At 50.4% G+C, this 18,035-nt stretch overlaps 6 protein-coding genes across 6 annotated transcripts; 4 read left to right on the forward strand and 2 right to left on the reverse strand.

Annotated features, from left to right (window-relative positions):
• The first annotated feature begins 771 nt into the window (after positions 1-771).
• Positions 772-3,855, forward strand: BDV27DRAFT_130886 (uncharacterized protein). The gene is made up of 3 exons (XM_032067510.1): positions 772-901; positions 1,001-2,471; positions 2,553-3,855. Exons 1-3 carry the CDS (start codon positions 817-819, stop codon positions 3,586-3,588), a joined length of 2,592 nt encoding a protein of 863 aa, XP_031925892.1. The 5' UTR covers positions 772-816; the 3' UTR covers positions 3,589-3,855.
• A 657-nt stretch (positions 3,856-4,512) lies between these two features.
• Positions 4,513-6,980, forward strand: BDV27DRAFT_130887 (carnitine O-acetyltransferase CAT2). The gene is made up of 4 exons (XM_032067511.1): positions 4,513-4,785; positions 4,859-4,904; positions 4,993-6,655; positions 6,716-6,980. The coding sequence occupies exons 1-4, from the start codon at positions 4,696-4,698 to the stop codon at positions 6,846-6,848; spliced, it is 1,932 nt and encodes a 643-aa protein (XP_031925893.1). The 5' UTR covers positions 4,513-4,695; the 3' UTR covers positions 6,849-6,980.
• A 415-nt stretch (positions 6,981-7,395) lies between these two features.
• Positions 7,396-9,895, forward strand: BDV27DRAFT_146622 (uncharacterized protein; the record flags this gene model as incomplete). The annotated part of the gene is made up of 4 exons (XM_032070606.1): positions 7,396-7,417; positions 7,757-7,934; positions 8,856-8,894; positions 8,947-9,895. 4 exons carry the CDS (start codon positions 7,396-7,398, stop codon positions 9,893-9,895), a joined length of 1,188 nt encoding a protein of 395 aa, XP_031925894.1.
• Positions 9,896-10,056: 161 nt separating this feature from the next.
• BDV27DRAFT_165887 (cytochrome P450) lies at positions 10,057-11,993 on the reverse strand (the record flags this gene model as incomplete). The annotated part of the gene is made up of 4 exons (XM_032074049.1): positions 11,797-11,993; positions 10,905-11,741; positions 10,182-10,840; positions 10,057-10,077 (listed from the first exon to the last, which is right to left on the reverse strand). The coding sequence occupies exons 1-4, from the start codon at positions 11,927-11,929 to the stop codon at positions 10,057-10,059; spliced, it is 1,650 nt and encodes a 549-aa protein (XP_031925895.1). The 5' UTR covers positions 11,930-11,993.
• A 1,734-nt stretch (positions 11,994-13,727) lies between these two features.
• On the reverse strand, positions 13,728-15,277 carry BDV27DRAFT_165890 (uncharacterized protein; the record flags this gene model as incomplete). Its single annotated transcript, XM_032074050.1, has 2 exons — positions 15,120-15,277; positions 13,728-15,061 (listed from the first exon to the last, which is right to left on the reverse strand). The coding sequence occupies exons 1-2, from the start codon at positions 15,193-15,195 to the stop codon at positions 13,728-13,730; spliced, it is 1,410 nt and encodes a 469-aa protein (XP_031925896.1). The 5' UTR covers positions 15,196-15,277.
• A 670-nt stretch (positions 15,278-15,947) lies between these two features.
• Positions 15,948-17,988, forward strand: BDV27DRAFT_130889 (uncharacterized protein). Its single transcript, XM_032067512.1, has 3 exons — positions 15,948-16,099; positions 16,161-16,796; positions 16,853-17,988. Exons 1-3 carry the CDS (start codon positions 16,015-16,017, stop codon positions 17,959-17,961), a joined length of 1,830 nt encoding a protein of 609 aa, XP_031925897.1. The 5' UTR covers positions 15,948-16,014; the 3' UTR covers positions 17,962-17,988.
• Positions 17,989-18,035: the final 47 nt, after the last annotated feature.

Consider the following 18,035-nt stretch of genomic DNA (forward strand, 5'->3'; position numbering starts at 1 on the left):
TTCCCTTCTCAGTCTCCTTCATTTCTACCACTTTTACATCTTCCTCTCCCCCATATGCTGGGGGAGAAATCATCCTGCAGATTCGTCAAGTGTCTCGTGTGCCCATGCAGGCTCATTGTTTACCCCGTCCTACCTTACATCAAGGAAAGGTACCCAAACTTTGAGACCAGACATCCACGACCAATCACGGGTCTTGCACCAGCCGCGTTTGTGGCGCCTGATCGACTTCCAGCCCAGGCGACCTCGGGAGCGCTATCCCCGTTAGGGGTTAGCGCTTTATCCCGGGGCGACTTGGTCTGAAAGGGTCTAGCGCTAGCCGAGCTTTCGGAGTCCCAGAGTCACGGGTTCCGCCCCAGTCGTGGAACTCTTTTGTTGCGCTTTCTCCATCAGCATCAGATCATCTCTCCCCTTTCTCGCGCGTTTCTTTCCCTTTCTTCGTCTCCCTTTTCCCGCCACGTCTTATCTTGTATTTTATTTCCGTTGTTCTTTATATCTTGCTCTGAATGCGACATGAACCCTCCCCCGTCGCATGACCAAAGCCGTCGGAGGTCTTTGGGCAGCAGTGGCAGTCCCGTGTTTCCTGGTGAGTGCCAGGCGTTCGCCTGAAGGGGCCCTTGCTCCCACGCGCCGTGAGAGCCCCATGGGTCTAAATATGCATGATCGCACATATTACTTAACCTTCTGCTTACTGCTATTGGCGTTTTCTGTTTTGTTCTCTCATTTCCACTATGACGATGGCCAACTGGTTCGCTAACCTCGGAATTATGCGTAGGACCCCAAGAACAGCCCTCCGCGCCTCCCTTAGGCACTCGCCGGATGCCTCCTCCGTCTCCACCACAACATTACCCCTCACGGGGCCAATCGGGAAATGCTTCTTCTCTTTCCACAGCTTTTTCGTCCCGTGAGCCTCCCAGCAACCAGGCTCTTCATCGTCCTGGTAGCAGCATGTCGATATCGGCAATGCTTGGCTCGGACGCTGACCGTCCAGCCCGGGATGTAGGCTCATCATCTATCTTCTCGCGTATTCCAGTGTCATCCGCTCCGTTCAGCAGCGCTCCTCCGCCGTCAACGCCTAGTGCAATGTCGCCGCCAACCGCCCCAGCAAGACCCTCTCCTCTTGAATACTCGTCCTTTCGTCGATCCCACACACCCGAAAAGTCGTTTTCGAAGGCCCACCCGGGGAGGCCGTACCGCTCTAGCTCAGGTGGTATGTCGCAGCCGTCCGTAGCGGAACAGACCAAATTCGGAGGTCTGTCGCGCGTCCCTCCCTCATCGCAGTATCCGGACAAGCCCAGTTCCGCCCATCATTCGCCCCAAGTGTCGTCCGCCGAACCTCCATACAACGAAACACGTCGATTCAGCTTTAGCGCACCCGCTCCTCGACCAAACAGCCAGCCCCAGCACCTCGAGGCGCCTCAGCGGCCGGCTGGGTATAGCCCACTTGCACGATCGGCGGCTGCACCGGGCGGTGGAGAAGGCTTTGGAGGAGCGCACCAGCGGCAAGCGTCATATATGAGCCAGGAGTCTCAGCAAAGCCGATTTGGCGGGATATACGTGGATCGTCACTTGGAAGAACAAGCGCACCGAGAACGAGAGAGAGCTATTGCACACGAGCAAGAGTCCAAGGCGACACACCCTCAATCACGGTATGGTCCATACGGGGAACGGGACCCGGCAGCCGCCCGGCAGCAGAGTGCAGCGACGTGGGAGCTTGGTCGCTCGCAGCCACCGTCACCTGAAGCGAAGCGTTTCCCCGCCCCTGAGCCAGGCTCCGGATTTGGCTTCGGCGCGATTCAAAGCTATACTAAATCTCTGGGCTCTCAACTAGGAGGCTCACGACAACCTCCCCTGTCGATCCAGCCCCGCCAGGGTCAACCTACCCCTCCTCCTCCTCATGAGCAGCAGCCATATCTAAGCAAGCTTCAAACCGAACAGCGTCTATTTAGCTCGACCCCATCAGCCGGCCCGTCATCTTTGGCTCATTCCGCTTCGTCAGATGACCAACGGCGGAAGGGAAGCGACGATTTGCTCCAGCACAGAACCCTTCTTGGGGTCGGTCTCGACGCGAAACGAGGTGGGCGTGCATCACCTTTACCCCAAGCGGTACAAGGCGCCCAAGCCCAGATCCTTGGGCCAGCCGGTGAGGCCGGTATCAAGAGCGAACTTGGTCGGGTCTTCTCCGGTATTGGCAGCGGCGTGGGCGGAGTGACCGCCACCACAGGCAGTGGCCCTTCCACCCCAATGATTGCCAGTCCTTTCAAACGCGACAGCGTCACTGCCAAGTCAGCCAACAGTGAAACAACTACGGATGAGACTAAGATCGGTCGACCCACGTCGGCGAACGGCAAAAGGTCAAAGCGGTCCCGGGACGAAGATGGGCGAGCGGAGACGGAGGCTGGTACAGATGCGCGGCTTGCTGCCTCGACGCGTGGCAGTCGTAGGGGTCGTCACGTTCACCATCACCATCATCAGTGAGTTGCTAGTCCATTTGTTTATCTCTGTTCTTGCGCACAAATGTATCTCAATTAGCCTATGCTAACAACACCAAGCAGTCACCACCATCATCGCCATAAGCCCGAAGAAGAAACAAGCGCGCTGGGCGCCCATCGTGGCGTCTCTTCACTGAATTATTTTCACCGGACTTCAACGCAGGCCGATACAGCGGCAACGGCTATGGGTCATCATCATCATCACCATCACCATCACCACCATCATACGCCTCGTCCTGCTGTAGCCAACCCACCGGCAGTGACGCCGATGCGTGAACCCAAAACCGTGGTCAATATTGAACCCGTTCTCTCGAGTGTGGCTCATCTCCCGCGACATCATCTCGGGTCAACCTTATACGCTCCTCGTCTTGGGGTCCCTACAGAGAAGGCTACCTTGGAGAGTGCCAAGTTTGGCTACACGACCACCCCGCTTCCCCTCCCTCGCTTTGAGGGCAAGGAAAATTGCACATTTACCATCCGAGTCCCGCGTTTCCGCATTGACTCCAGCCATCGCGAAGAGATTTGCGCTCGGCGTGCGCTCTGGGGTACCGGCATCTACACCGACGACTCAGATCCTGTTGCGGCGGCCATTCATTCGGGATTCATACGTGGCGCGTGGGGTGAGGATGTCGATGCTGACATGCTTGATTTGGAAATCAAAGATGCCTATCAACATGCGCCTAAGACGGCCCAAGATGTCGGGCTACCGGACGGCGATCGACCTCGCGTTCCACCAGTCCCCCCGTTGGACAAGGACCTACATATCATACTTCTCATCCTGCCCCGGTTGGAACGGTATGATTCGAGCGTGCTGTTTGGCCTCAAGTCACGTCCCTGGGACGGAACGCATGATGGTATGAGCTTTAAAGTGCTACGGACTGAGTGGGTCGACGAAGGCGTTGGTCGAGGCGAGGAGCGTAGTGGAGAAGCACGACGAAAACGGCTTCGCAACATGATGCAGACTGGTCGGATCTGCACAGGTCCTGGCGTGTTAAAATTGGAGCACCTCCATAACGGCATTCAAATTACACGACAGAAGACGAAAGCCATGGAGAGTCAAGAACCTCAGCCGGCTGCACCGGCCCAGACGGTTTCATGATATTGTAATGAGTGTTCATGTTTTGTGCATCTTTTTTTCTCTACCGATTAATTTCTAGGTCTGGGTGGGCGTTTCTTGTCGTTTATGTTGTGCGTTCATGGCTTTTAGATGTATATGTTGTTCTAGCGAGGCGTGGAGCAAACTGATCATTCCACCGATTTACCTGTCTGCGTGTCTTGTTTCTCTGGGTTAATGAATTGAATACAATCTAATGTGGCTAAGCTACTATTACGGGTGGATCAATTGCAATATACTGCTTAGTTGGAGGAATGTACATGTCGGTACCCAATAAGTACCTACACTTATTAAACTTCCCAAGTCCCTTTCCGTCGCCTGCGCCAATCAGACGTCATTCACGACCAAGGTTCATCTGACCGTTGGCAGATGACAAGATCGGATCAGCGGGACGGATGAAGGGAGGTTCTATGTAGGTAACTTCATGAATTATTCTTGGGAATATGTCCTCAGGAGGGAATATGATTATGGCTTTCTCGGCAGGTCACCCCACATGTTAACGGGAATAATTTATATATATACGTACCTCCGTCTAAAAGTATATGTATCACGGGATACGATTCCAGATGAAGTGGACACTGGAGAGACACTTCCATGCGAGGTGGAATGCTTCTTGGCGTCCTTCGTCAAATCAGGGGCCCATACTCGTTCGATTAGGGCTCCGGAGGATATACTCAATATCTCGAGGTTGACCGGTGTGCCGTGCCGTGAGTCGGACTAGGATCATGTGCCGAGGCCCAAGGAAAGTCTGGGGGAATTACGTCGACACGCTTTCAATACGCCGCGCTCCGTGCTCCGCGCTCCGGTTTCCGTATTACCCCTCAAATTACGGAGAACTCCGTAGACCTTGCCTGCCCCTCCCCACTAAAAGGGCCTAGTGGTACCGTATCATACCGTCCCCAAGGTCGGCCGAAACACTTCTCCTTCCAACCGAGGTTGTTCTCTTGCTCCTGTTCACCTGTTTCCTTCTCTTTCTCTACTTTAAACTATTTTGCCCAGCTTCGGTCGCTTTCAACGTTCACAATTCTCTAATCTACTCACCTTTCCACCTCACACCCTTCCCCTACTAGACACTCGTCACAGTCCAGAGGGATGTTTACGGCTTCTGCTCGAAGCCGTCTCTCCACACTTTCACGGCCCCGTCTCTCCCCTACCAACTCTCTTCTTGCTAGATCTGCTGTGGTATGACTCGCGCAATTGATTATTCTTGCGCCCCTGAAATGGATTTGAACGGCATATTAACTGGCATATGTAGGCACCCACCATGGCTCCTCGGCGTAAGGCTTCGTCTCTCCCGGAGGGTGAGTTCAATCACATGCACCACGTTCATATTATTGAAAATTTCCATAATGTGAGAGCCTCAGTGCGTTCGGTTCTAACATCGTTCAGGCTATGTAGAGGACCTCTCCAAGGGCAAGATGCTCAGATTCGAAGATTCCCTTCCCCGCTTGCCGGTTCCCACTCTTGAAGAAACCGCCCGCCGCTACCTGAAATCGGTCCATGCGGTGGTTTCCGAAGCCGAATATGAGAACACCAAGAAGGCCGTAGAGGCCTTCGTTCGCCCTGGTGGCGAGGGTCAGACTCTGCAGGAAAGACTTCTGGCCCGTGCTGCGGACCCTAAGAACAAGAACTGGCTTACGGAATGGTGGAATCATGCCGCATACCTGGGCTACCGTGACCCGGTGGTCCCCTACGTTTCCTACTTCTACTCATACAAGGACGACCGCGCTCGCCGGAACCCCGCCAAGCGTGCCGCGTCCGTCGCTACCGCGGCGCTTGAGTTCAAGCGCCAAGTGGACGATGGCTCCCTGGAGCCGGAATACATGCGCGCGGCGCCTATTGCGATGAGCTCGTTCGAGTACATGTTCAACTGCTGCCGCATTCCCGCCGACGGTGCAGATTATCCTCAGAAGTTCCCCGCTAAGGAGAACGAGCACATTGTGGTTGTGCGCAAGAACCAGTTCTTCAAGGTGCCTCTGGTTGTGGACGGTAAGCCGTTGAACGTGTCGGAGCTGGAGAAGCAGTTCGAGCGTATCTACCAGATTGCTCAGAAATCGCCCGCTGTCGGTACGTTGACCGCGGCGAACCGTGACCTCTGGGCTGATGCCCGGAAGAAGCTGCTTGTGGCACACCCGGCCAACGAGCAGGCCCTGCGGGACATCGAGTCCAGTGGCTTCCTGATCTGTCTTGACGATGCCACCCCTGTCACGCTGGAGGAGCGGGCTCGCCAGTACTGGCACGGCGATGGCGCCAACCGCTGGTTCGACAAGCCTTTGCAGTTCATCATCAATGACAACGGCACTGCCGGTTTCATGGGTGAGCACAGCATGATGGATGGCAGCCCCACCAGCCGTCTCAACGATCACCTGAACAATCTCATCTTCAACAACAAGATCGACCTTTCGGAGCAGCCCGTCCGCTCCAGTCTCCCCGATCCCCGCCCCATCAACTTCCACTTGAACAACGAGGTGCTGGAGGCTATTGACGCTGCCACCAAGGAGCACCGCCAGCAGATTAGCGCGCACGAGCTGAAGGTGCAGGCCTACCAGGGCTACGGTAAGGGTCTCATCAAGAAGTTCAAGTGCAGCCCGGATGCATATGTGCAGATGATCATCCAGCTGGCCTACTTCAAGATGTACGGCAAGAACCGCCCAACCTACGAATCTGCCTCGACTCGTAAGTTCCAGGAGGGCCGTACGGAGACCATCCGTAGCGTTTCCGACGACAGCGTGGCCTTCTGCAAGGCCCAGAGCGACCCCTCGGTGCCCCGGGAGGAGGTTGTGCGTCTCTTCCGTACCGCCCTGGCCTCCCACTCGAAGTACACCGCGGAGGCCAGTGACGGCCGCGGTGTCGACCGCCACCTGTTTGGCTTGAAGAAGCTGCTCAAGGAGGGTGAGAAGCTGCCGGCCTTGTATGAGGACCCGGCATATGGCTATAGCGGCTCCTGGTACCTCTCGACCAGCCAGCTGAGCTCGGAATTCTTCAACGGATACGGATGGAGTCAGGTGATTGACGATGGCTTCGGTATTGCGTACATGATCAACGAGAACAGGTGAGTCTTTTCGAACAGGTTCCCCTATTGAAACACTCTATGCTAATCTAACTGGAACAGCCTTAACTTCAACATCGTCTGCAAGCGCATCGGCGCTGAGCGCATGAGCTACTATCTGAACGAGGCCGCCACAGACCTGCGGGATCTGCTGATGCCCGACCTGGCCGCCCAGACCGAGAAGGCCAAGCTTTAAGCCGCATGTAGAATATAATAGATATGTAAATGACAGAACCATAGATTGGCTTTCTTTTCTCTTTCATGACTTCGTTCCATTGTGCGTTAAATGTGGTGATGGTACCATATGGAGTAGACTCGTACACATACCAGTCTAGACATCTCAACTGAATTCCTGCATAGTATCATCAAACATATAACTATAACTTCCGTATGCATAACTAATTGAGATTTAATGAAGAGAGCACTGCGGAGTTGTATTGTGGTGGACTTCAGAATATCAAGGCCAAATGTGGGGGTTTAAGGACCATGCAGTCAGGGGCGGGGGTCACGGTATGTGGGCGCCCCCGTGGGATAAATTTATGGATTAGAGGCTCCTGCACCCCACCCGTGGACAAACGTTCGCAATACCCTGATACGCTGTGTTAACCTTATTTACTCTCATTAATTATATCGTTTTGCTCCATATAATCTACATGGAAATTTGTTGCCCGCTGGAACATGGAACAAATTAGCCGCCAGGCTCATAACCCATTTCATAAACCCAATTCACCACCAGATGAACCATGTTCACTCTGTGCAAGCTTGGTAGGGTCTGCCGATGTGTTGGCTCGAGACTTTGGCCGTCACAGATGGGCTCAACAATGGTTTGATAGGAAAGCAACACATTTCAAGAATAAGGCCTGGCCCCCGGAAGCACGTTCAAGGCTTTTTCATTCGGAGTGTCCCACCTGTCCAAGTACATGTGCGGGGCCACTCTGCATGGTGTGCAGGCATCTGAGGCTGATGCATATTGTACGATGCTATCTTGGGGCATACTTGTCGGAGGATACATCCCATCCTCGTTGCTTGCAATTTCAGCTTGGTACTGTTGGTGAGCTGCGAAGACGGTCGCTGGATTGCGAGATGTGCCATATGTTGGTGCAGCCGGTTTACTTGGACCCAAGATTGAACCGGATTTCACAGTAGACTTGTTTGTATTTCTGGATATTAGATTCTTGGGTCCTAAATATCGAGTTGTGATCGATTTGGTCATCGATAGAGGTAAGTGTGTACAGACCAAACAACTTTCTGGAGTAGTCAACAGCTCGGCTGTTGAGGCGATGTGAGTCCTTGATCCACTGACAAAAGTTATACTCAGAGGTCATTGGCTCAGGTTATTCCAAGGACTCTTACTGCCATACCTGGACTGGTGTAGTTGGGGGTCTTGGTGATAAGGAGCTAGAATTAGCAACACAGCCATCAGACGCCAAAAGTATTAGTTGGAGTAACGTGGTCAGATGGCTCCAGGAATGCGACTCTGAACATGAAACATACTGCGAGCGAGGCCACCTGCAGCACCAACCTTCTGAATTTCGGCTCATAGATACTCAAAGGGGATGCGTTGTCAAAGCCCCTTCGGCATGCAACTACGCTACTCTGAGTTATGTATGGGGAAAATATTCAGAAGCAGATCTAGAAGCGACGACACAGAACATCAAAGACCTTGAAGAAGAGGGCTCTCTACTGGGTGCAAATGTACCAGCCACAATCCGAGATGCCATAACTGCTTGCAGAGGACTTGGTATTTGCTACCTTTGGGTCGATAGAGTCTGTATTTTGCAAGACGATGACACGGGGAAATCTGCCCTGATCAATGCCATGGGCGATATATATCGCCATTCATATGTGACTCTTGTTACACTTGGAGATAGCATCCATGAAGGCCTTTCGGGAGTGTCGCGGAGCAGAAAATTCGTCTCAAAGGGCTGCAAGATAAACGGAATGCATTTCATTAAGTTAGATGACAGCTACCATGTCATCATGCAGCAATCTAAATGGGCAAGCCGGGGGTGGACGTTTCAGGAGGCTCTTCTTTCGCGGAGACTACTTATATTTTCAAACCAAGGCATTTTCTTAGAGTGTAGTAAGAGAGTGGAGACAGATCGGAGAAAAGAATTGTCTGATGGTGAAGACCTTGTCCTTGGTGAATTCTTGCCGCCTCATGAGGATTACCGTGAACAGGTCGAGGCCTACACAAAAAGAGAGCTCACGTTCCAATCAGATATCTTACGCGCTTTTTCGGGTATCCTGCATACAATATTTGGCTCTGAGTATTACTTTGGCTTACCCTTCAGCGGCTTCTACGTGGCATTACTTTGGAGGACTAAGAGTGGCCAATACCTTCCCAGAGACGAACGGCAACTGGATACCTTCCCATCATGGTCATGGGCAGCAATACAAGGCGAGGTGGAGTTGCTGTATCCTAAGTTTGGAGCTATATCTAGGTTGAAAGATCATTTTGCTGGGCCATTGGCTCTGTGGGCGGTCCCAGATCCCGATACTGGGAAGCCCAGGATAATTCGATACCAATCCGGAGGTAGTGGCCCATCTGTTCTAACAATGTCTAGTACTCTTCTGTCTGCAGTGATGGCATACAAAGCTGGATGCTACCCAGGCACTATGCACCCCAAATTAGAAACCGACAGGACATGGAAGCAATATGAGGAATTGCTTCACAAAATCTGGCCATCGTATCATGACTTTTTCAACGACGCGCTTGGTTTATCTTATCTCAATAGTTCGCAGCACGATATTCTAATTAGCCATATCTCCGAAAGATTTGAGCGCATAGGAAAAGCTGGCAAGGCCTATATTTACACCCAGTCTCTACGCGTCCGAGTGGTGTCGTCACATAAATCGCATGGTGGATACTCTCCTGATGGAGCTATGGAGCTGCAGACTGAGTTGGGTGGTTCTATAGGCTGGTTACTCCCAAGGACTATAGCTCATAAGAAACTCTTTGATCTTCAGAATGCGAGCCCTGAGGTTTTCTTCGATGCTTTGGCTCTTTCGCTTGGGGCCATTCGTCTTACGGGCTTTGATGGAAATGAGATCAACAAAGTCTGCTGCTATGACTGTGAAGGGGTGCCCATGAATTTCCAATCTCACCCCTTTGGCTCGGTGGTCGATCTGATGATTGTTGAAACCAGAAATGGCGTCAGTAGGCGCATCGCACTCGGGCGAACATTTCTAACGATCTGGGTCAATACTTCCCCGAAGTTTCAGAGTTTTATTCTTGTATGAATGACTTCGTCGTCGCTGAGGTATTCAGTGGCTTGAGGAGACAGCTTCAGACAAAGCCAGTCTAGTACCCCTCTGGTCATTGGCATACGGTATAAGCCGATGCTATGTACTCAGAATATGTCCCCAACATGAACGAGGAAGCTAAAACAAAGCTGTCTATTCTATCTAAGAAACAAACTTGACTATATACATATAATATATGACGCTGATCTATCGGTTTTGTTGCTGCCCTCTATATTCTCGGCAGAGAGCATGTTTAGTTCTCCGTCTTCGGTGGCCACTTAACTCTCCTCTCTGCCCGAACATACAGATTATTCGGCCGAATCAACTGGAACATAGGGTCGTATTCAATGTGGCCATCCCCTTCGCGAATGAACTTGTACCGATAAATCAGCTTAGGAAGGAAGACCTTAATCTCCTGCAGGGCAAAGTTGAACCCAATACACATGCGGGACCCCATGGCGAAAGGTATGTACGCGGCCTTGTGCCTATTCTTCACTTCTTCGGTATCCCATCTATCGGGATTAAACTTTTGAGGGTTGTCCCAGAGGTCAGGGTTGTTGTGAATGTGGTGCAGTGCGGGAATAATAATCGAGTCCTTGGGTATCTTATACCCTCCCGGCAAGATGAGGTCAACCTTTGCTGTTCGACCCGGCTGGAAACTTGGGTTGTGGCGGCGCTGTGTCTCCTTGATAAACTTATCGAGGAAGGTAAGACGGTCCGTAATGTCGGCGGTCATTTGGGTATTCTCGTCGATGTCATGGTCGATCAATTCCTGTAGAAGCCTTTCTTGCATACCGGGATACGTGACGAGACCGTAGATCAGCCATGAAAGGAGGGAGCTGGTGGTTGTGAAACCGGCAGCGGTTGCGACAGTAAGAGCCCAGACGAGACTTGTCTTGGGTAGCTTTTCGCCTTTGTTATCGGTGGCACGCACCGCATAATCTGTGCATGGTAAGTGGGAAGAACAACCACATGGCTCCTACGGGAGAAATGAATGTCTACTTACCGACCATGTTGGAAGCTTGCAATGCTGCATCCTGAAGAGGAAGGTCGATAACACCTCCCCGTTCAGCCGACCGAATAGATTCCTCTACCATCTCCACGATCCGCGCTTTGATCTGCTTCAGTTTCTGCGGCTCACCGAAAGGCAACTTGGCGTACCAGTCACCCTTCGACGTGACCTTCTTGTTAAGCGAGAGCAACTCAGCGATCAGATTAACCATCTCATGCAGTTTAGCATCGGGAGTAGCGAAGTGTTGAAAGTCAAGACCAAGCGTAAGCTTCCCAACAGCCTGCGACCCCAGCTTCAACATATACTGGTAAACATTCCACGCCTCGCCCTGCTCATCAAACGCATCGAACACCTTAAAGGCATCCTCGACCGTCTCCTGCATGGTAGGCGCATAGTGACGGACGGCCTTCGGGCCAAGCGCCGGAGGCAAGAACTTATGCGCGACCTTCCATTCTGGCGTCTCGGTGTCGCCTAGGAAAATACCGGCGGCGGGCTGCTTCAGTGCGTAGAGAGGGTGTGCCTCGTTGATCTTTTTCGTGAAGAAGTCGGACTCGGTGAATACAATGGATGACAGGACCGGATCGTTGGTTTGGTATGTCGTACGCCCGAGACTAGTGGTCTTGATGAGTGGGCCGTATTGCTCGAAGAGACGTTGGTGGTTTCCTAGGTGGTCTGGATATACTTCGAAGAAGTTGCCGACTACGGGCAGACCCTTGGGACCTGGAGCTTCGCGGACCTCTTTCCCGTCGATTGTAATTGCTACTGGGCTGTTGGTTGAAGTGATGTCGTGTATCTCGCTTAGTGTATTGTCGTTGGCTTGAAATCCAATGCCTGTTTGATGTGAGCAAGTCAATGTAGGAATAAAGAGAGTGGTATAGCTACTGACCACTAGGCTCGACAATAGCGAAGTGAGCAGCGATTAAATGCTGGAGTCCCTCAATATCGAGAGAAGACTCGATCTCAATCTCCCTCGCAGAGGAGCTTGGCTCCCCTAGGAGATAGAACTGTTGTATAGGCATCGGAAAGAAAGTAAGAGTGATTATAACTCGAATTGACTGGATTGTTGTGCAAACTCAAGAATATTCAAAGGCGAGATCATACTATCTATATATAAATATAATCAATTCTACTATGACTGGCTAACGGAGTATGACACCTTCTAGAATCACTCGGGAAGCCCTAGGTCTACTGAGTCCTGACTCGGCATGCCGACCCACATGATTCAAGCGGGTGGTGGGCCTGACATCGACCTTCCTCGGTTAGTGGGGCTTATCTGGCTCATTATGTTTTCCGATTGGCTATATTTGTCTGCTGTCCAGCTGCTCGGCCGTGCTACCTCGGAATCCCAACGGTTTCAAAGATAATGTGCGATAGTCGAGACTCGAGATGACGTTGGCAAGGGATTTTCTCGGAAATTAAAGAAGGGTTTTCAATGCGTTAAGATACTTTACCTATGAGGCTAGACTAACGAAATGGAGTCGGAAAGACCCCTTTGAACGCCTTAAGAGTTCCAAGTCCCGACTTCCACGGGTTCGCGATAGTAGTTGAGCCATTTCTTACCAATGTACTGATTAATTCGAAAATGGGGCTGTGTTCCAATTTGCACACTTATCTTACTAGGCATTGTGTCCTTTCCATCAAGATAGCGTTTCTATGATGCAATGTCGAGATAACAAGAAAGCTTTCTAGCCACCGACCCTAGTCTTCTGAACTCAATTCGGGCAAACTATCCTGAGGTGCTTAAGAGTACAAGAAGATACAGTAGTATTAGAATAAACAGTGTAAATCGCCAGGTGTTAGTCTATGAGCAGTTGTGCTGTGAAAGTTATGTTTTCCTTTTCTGGTAAAAGAGTGTTAGTAGCATGATAGTAGGAATAAGCTTCTATCCTGCACACTGGCAGCAGCATGTTCAGAATATCACCAGTGCTACTCATTTTAATGATGACACCAGTCTAATCGAGTACACAGTCAGAGGTTCTGGCAAGTGATCGTGAAGATTAATATCTGCACGCTTGATTGGAATGGAGTTTCGAAGGTTATATATTTATTCTCAGGGTGCCCAACTGAATCCTGTGTCCACTTGTATTCAAGCAAATGTTGTATATTGACTTTCGTTTCGCTTTCACACCTCTATCAAAAGACTACGAAAATAGAGTAAGTCGATGTGTAGTAGTGGTAGTAGTATACAGAGGAGCTCTAATATCTTCTCGGTCGGAGGCCGGGGAATGTTGCGGGTTTATACAAAAGAAGGTAACGGGTAGGTCCATTCAAGTATATATATATAAGTATAAATCTTGTAACCATTACAAATGGCTATATTGCGATGCACGCTGTACATAATTGTCAAAAAATACTAAAGCATGATAAGATAGCTTGATCGGCTGCAAGTAAGACGCCTGGAACCCTAGACAGAAGTCTTAACCTTGTCTATGCTAGGCTGTCATGCATAGAGGCAAACATGAAGCAGGGGCAACAGTGACTACTAGTTACATATGAGAATTGCAGCAATAGGTACCTTACATATAGAAATTGCCATTATAAGATATTCTGTATAGCAGCTTTTTAAAGTCCAGTACTCGACCATGATTATAAGGTTATTCCTTCAGCTACTTAGAAAATGTGATAACTGAGCATATAGACTGTATTTGAAAACATCAAATATTATAGCGCACAATTATCTTGCTCTTTTAACACCATTTTATAACTCTAACTGATAATATACAATGTCTATATAAGTCTATACAGCAAGAATGCAAAAGAAAGAGGAAGAAAGAGTAACCAAAAAACCCAACAACACACAACAACAAAATACTAAAACTAGAAACAAAATATCTGATCCGTCATCTTCCCAACAGCCCCTGGCGCCTGAAATCCAGCAGCAGTCAATGCCTTCTTCGAAGCATTCACCATACCCGGTGGACCACAAAGCATAATTTTTGTATCAGGGGCCGGTCCAGGCAACTTCGCAGCCATGACCTCCGGCGTAACATAACCTTTGCCATATGCCCAGTTCTTCGGAGGATGATCAAGCATATACCAGAGCTTAAAGTTCTTTGGATATTTCCGAGCAAACGCTTCTAATTCACTGCGCAGCAGGATATCTTCCTCAGATCGATTGGCATAGATCAAGCTCACTTCCGTGGTATCGGTATCGTCTTCACAGATCGCCCGAATAAGTTGATACATGGGCGTGATTCCGGTTCCACCGGCAATCATTCCGATCTTTTTGCAAAGACCACTGTGGTACTTCATTGCGCCTTTAGGACCACGGAATTGCACCTTGTCGCCTACTTTCAGGTTTGCAAGGTATTGGCCCGTGAGGATACCGTCTGGGTAGCATTTGATAACTAGTTCCAAACGACCCAGATCCAGGTTATTCGATGTTGGTGTGTATGATCTGGAAACAGCCGCGCCGTTGACGTTGGCTTTAATAGCGACATGCTGGCCGATAGGAAGACCAATGACATCCCGTGGACCGGGGAGTTCAAAAACGAAGCGATACACGTTCGGTGCTAACTGGTCTTTCCGGATGAGAGGGAGGCTCTTGTAATCCTTTGGCTCCAGGAAGCCCTTGGCAAGGTGTGGGTTCTGTTTCTTCAAGTTGCGGGATTTTATGCGCGAGGGATACCGCGTAAAACCGGATTCAACCTGTGTGAACTTGGAGAGCTTCGACCCGAGTACACCGCCAATAGCTGCGCAAAGGATGGTGGCAGCGACAAAGCCACTCGAGAACCCTCCTCGTAGGACACCCCCAGATGGCACATGGATCTCAGGTAATTTATTAAGCGACAAACTTGAAAGTTTAGATAACACTTCACGCAGAGCTGGATTGCTGCGCGAGGATATGTAGAGCAAGAGCGCGCTTCCCAGAGACCCTGAGGTAAAGGTAACCGTTTTAATGGCAGTTGTAGACTTGTTGCTGCTTTTGGTCTCGGTCTTGGAAGGGGTTTGCTGAACCAGACGAACTGTCTTGGGCTTCTTGAATTCTTGAGCGTCTTTCAGGGTGCCAAGCAGGTATGTCCCCAAAATCTCATCTGCGTCTTCTGAGTGACCGACATCTTCGTATGCAGCTGTCGCATCAGCTCCGGCGACATCAATTAGGACATCTGCTCCTCCGGGGTGGTCGCGAACGTATTTTGTTATGTCATAGACTTGTACGTGTTAGATGTATCCTTTCTACGAAGTGTGTGTTGAGCGACTATCACTTACCTTTTCCGTGAATGGCTACCCAAAGATCATCTTTGGTTTTGTGGGCTGCCACGTCTTGCAGAGTGAATTCTTGCATATTTGATATAGGCGCAATGCCAGTTTAATGGTGATTGGGAAACAAAATAAAGATGAAGAATATACCTTGGAGGCAATTTCAGGTGTAGTTTTACCCAGAGCGCATGCAATGTAGATAGTTATAGTGAATCTGGACCATGGACAAAACCTTTATACTAAGTCTCGCCTTTACAAAAATAGCATTTCCATTTCAATGCTTATCTTCTGTTCTACTTTGATTGGAAGGGATGCGTACACCCAGCAAAAAGCCATTATGCCTCATTCCGCCGAGACCTTAAGTGGGTCTTTCCGAGGTAACGCAACCTCGGCAACCCGACTCCGCTCGACACGGCATACGAAGATAGGATATTCGGCATTCCGAATTCATGCCGAAAACAAGCCTTGTTTAGTGGGACTTGTCTTAGACCACTAAAACGATCTGCGCTGCATTAGTAGCGTCGCTCTATTCCGCGGCTCTTAGGACATTTTAGGAGGGCTTACTTAGCAATGATGGCAGTGACATTTTCCGTGGCCCGAAAATGGAATTCCACGGCATGAATAAGGTAAATACCGCGTCACTTGACGATTTGGTGCTGTTTTCTCGGGCCGGAGTCCGATAGTGCTGCCACTATGTGTATGTTCTGTGCCATGGAAGGGTTCCCTTGATAATGGGAATTTGGTGGGATCGGCCCCGGGATGCCGAATCTTGTACAAATACAGGGTTGTTCGCCTGCTTTGGCTGTGGTTCACTCACTTGTATACCACTCCATCTATCTCCAACTGAATTAATTACTTTTGCTCTGCAACAGATTAATCCATACTCTTTCTATCATACATCATCATGCAGTTAATTTGGCAACCACCCCAGAACTACCGCAACCGCCCGGTTGTCGTTCTCGGTGCAGGTGTTCTTGGGCGACGGATCGGTATGTAAATGAAGCAACATGCTAGTCCTTCAAAGTTCTAACACTATATCTTCCAAAATAGGATGCATCTGGGCCTCAGCCGGTTACGAAGTCCGCATCCGCGACCCAAGCGAACAACAACGCGCCGACGGCCTGGAATACATCCGAGAGAACGTCGCTTCATATTCGCAGAAAACAGGCCAAACGCCCGGAAAATACTCCGCACACCAAGACATGAAAGATGCCGTCTCGAACGCCTGGCTCGTCATCGAAGCAGTTCCCGAGAAACTCGAGCTGAAGATCGCCACATTCGCCGAACTGGAAGCCCTCGCACCAGAGGATTGTATTCTCGCATCGAATTCGTCTTCGTACAAATCGTCGGAGATGATCGAGAAAGTGTCGGACGCGACTAAGGCCCGCATTCTTAATATGCATTATTATATGCCCCCTGGTTGCATGATTGTTGAGCTTATGACAAACGGATATACGGATGAGGGTGTCTTCCCGTTTATGTATGAGAGGTCGAAGGAGGCTGCTACGCTGCCTTATGTGGCGAGGAAACAGTCGACGGGGTTTATCTTCAATAGGCTGTGGGCTGCTGTTAAGCGGGAGGTTTTGACGATCTTGGCTGAGGGGGTTTCTGTCCCTGAGGAGATTGATTCCATGTGGACTGAGATGTTTATTAAGCCACGGAATTTGCCGTGCAAGACTATGGATCGTGAGTTGCATCTGGTTTTCTGGGTTTTGGAGTGTTACTGATGCAGGTCCTTGCAGAGGTTGGCTTGGATACCGTTGCCTTTATTGAAGGTCATTATGTTCAGGAGCGTGGACTCTCGCCAGAGAAGACCGTTGACTTCCTGAAGCAGAACTATTTGGATAACGGCAAGCTGGGTAATAAGTCTTCTAAGGGCGGTCTTTACCCTCCCACTGAAGACAAGAAAGCTCCTGTCAACGACAAGTCGACGGCGCCGGAATTATTGGTTTTGGACATCGGACTCTCCGCCGCCAACCCTACCACCACGTCGGGCGAGGTACTGAAACTGTCATCAGATGGAAAGATCCAGCAAGTTCTTGCACCAAATCAGTCTCTGCCTGATGGCATTGCCGTGGACACTACAACTGGTCGAATGTTCTGGACTTGCATGGGTGTACCCGGAAAGGATGACGGTGCAGTCTATTCCGCCAATCTGGACGGCAGTGGCATCCAGACCGTGGTCCCTCAAGGCAGAGTCAATACACCGAAACAATTAACGATCGATGCCGAGGCGCAGAAGGTTTACTTCTGTGACCGTGAAGGATGCCGTGTCTGGCGCTGTGGCTATGATGGCTCTGATCTCGAGGCTGTGATCGACAGAAGTACCTTGAAGGATGCGAAAGCCGATGCAGTTTCCGACTGGTGCGTTGGTATTACTGTAGCCCCCGGCCTGGGCAAGTTTTACTGGACACAGAAGGGACCTTCAAAGGGTGGCAAGGGCCGCATCTTCTGTGCTAATATCACCACCCCTGAGGGACAATCGGGAGCCTCAAGGGACGATATTCAGCTAGTGCTGGGTGACCTTCCGGAGCCGATTGACCTCGAGCTAGATGAACAATCAAACACGCTCTACTGGACGGACCGCGGTGAGGTCCCACTTGGTAACGCGCTGTTCAAAGCACAGCTGGATGAGTCTGGTCTTCCGGTACCGATCAAATCAGATAAGAAGTACGAAATGTTGACAAAGCATTTGAAGGAAGCGATTGGCCTGAAGCTGGACCTCAGTAACGGTCACATCTATCTTACTGACCTCGGCGGCAACATTTATCGCTGCAACTTGGATGGAAGTCATAAGGAGAAGATCCATTCCGACGACTACCGGGCTTTTACGGGAATTGCCCTTCTGTGATTATCTAGAGTTCGTCCTTGTCTGTATATAGAACTTAGAGATTTGTCTTGGGAATAGATTTGCGCTTATCTAAT

The sequence above is a fragment of the Aspergillus caelatus genome (assembly GCF_009193585.1).
Source record: "Aspergillus caelatus strain CBS 763.97 unplaced genomic scaffold BDV27scaffold_130, whole genome shotgun sequence".
Classification (NCBI taxonomy): Eukaryota; Fungi; Ascomycota; class Eurotiomycetes; order Eurotiales; family Aspergillaceae; genus Aspergillus; species Aspergillus caelatus.

What these genes read in the sequence shown, in the direction of transcription:
- BDV27DRAFT_130889 (XM_032067512.1), top strand. Translation starts at nt 16,015, where the DNA reads ATGCAGTTAATTTGGCAACCACCCCAGAACTACCGCAACCGCCCGGTT. An exon ending in TGTTCTTGGGCGACGGATCG is followed by an intron (nt 16,100 to 16,160) that starts GTATGTAAATGA and finishes CTTCCAAAATAG; the next exon opens with GATGCATCTGGGCCTCAGCC. An exon ending in GCCGTGCAAGACTATGGATC is followed by an intron (nt 16,797 to 16,852) that starts GTGAGTTGCATC and finishes AGGTCCTTGCAG; the next exon opens with AGGTTGGCTTGGATACCGTT.
- BDV27DRAFT_130886 (XM_032067510.1), top strand. Translation starts at nt 817, where the DNA reads ATGCCTCCTCCGTCTCCACCACAACATTACCCCTCACGGGGCCAATCG. An exon ending in TTCCACAGCTTTTTCGTCCC is followed by an intron (nt 902 to 1,000) that starts GTGAGCCTCCCA and finishes CCCGGGATGTAG; the next exon opens with GCTCATCATCTATCTTCTCG. An exon ending in GTTCACCATCACCATCATCA is followed by an intron (nt 2,472 to 2,552) that starts GTGAGTTGCTAG and finishes AACACCAAGCAG; the next exon opens with TCACCACCATCATCGCCATA.
- BDV27DRAFT_130887 (XM_032067511.1), top strand. Translation starts at nt 4,696, where the DNA reads ATGTTTACGGCTTCTGCTCGAAGCCGTCTCTCCACACTTTCACGGCCC. An exon ending in GGCTTCGTCTCTCCCGGAGG is followed by an intron (nt 4,905 to 4,992) that starts GTGAGTTCAATC and finishes AACATCGTTCAG; the next exon opens with GCTATGTAGAGGACCTCTCC. An exon ending in TACATGATCAACGAGAACAG is followed by an intron (nt 6,656 to 6,715) that starts GTGAGTCTTTTC and finishes TAACTGGAACAG; the next exon opens with CCTTAACTTCAACATCGTCT.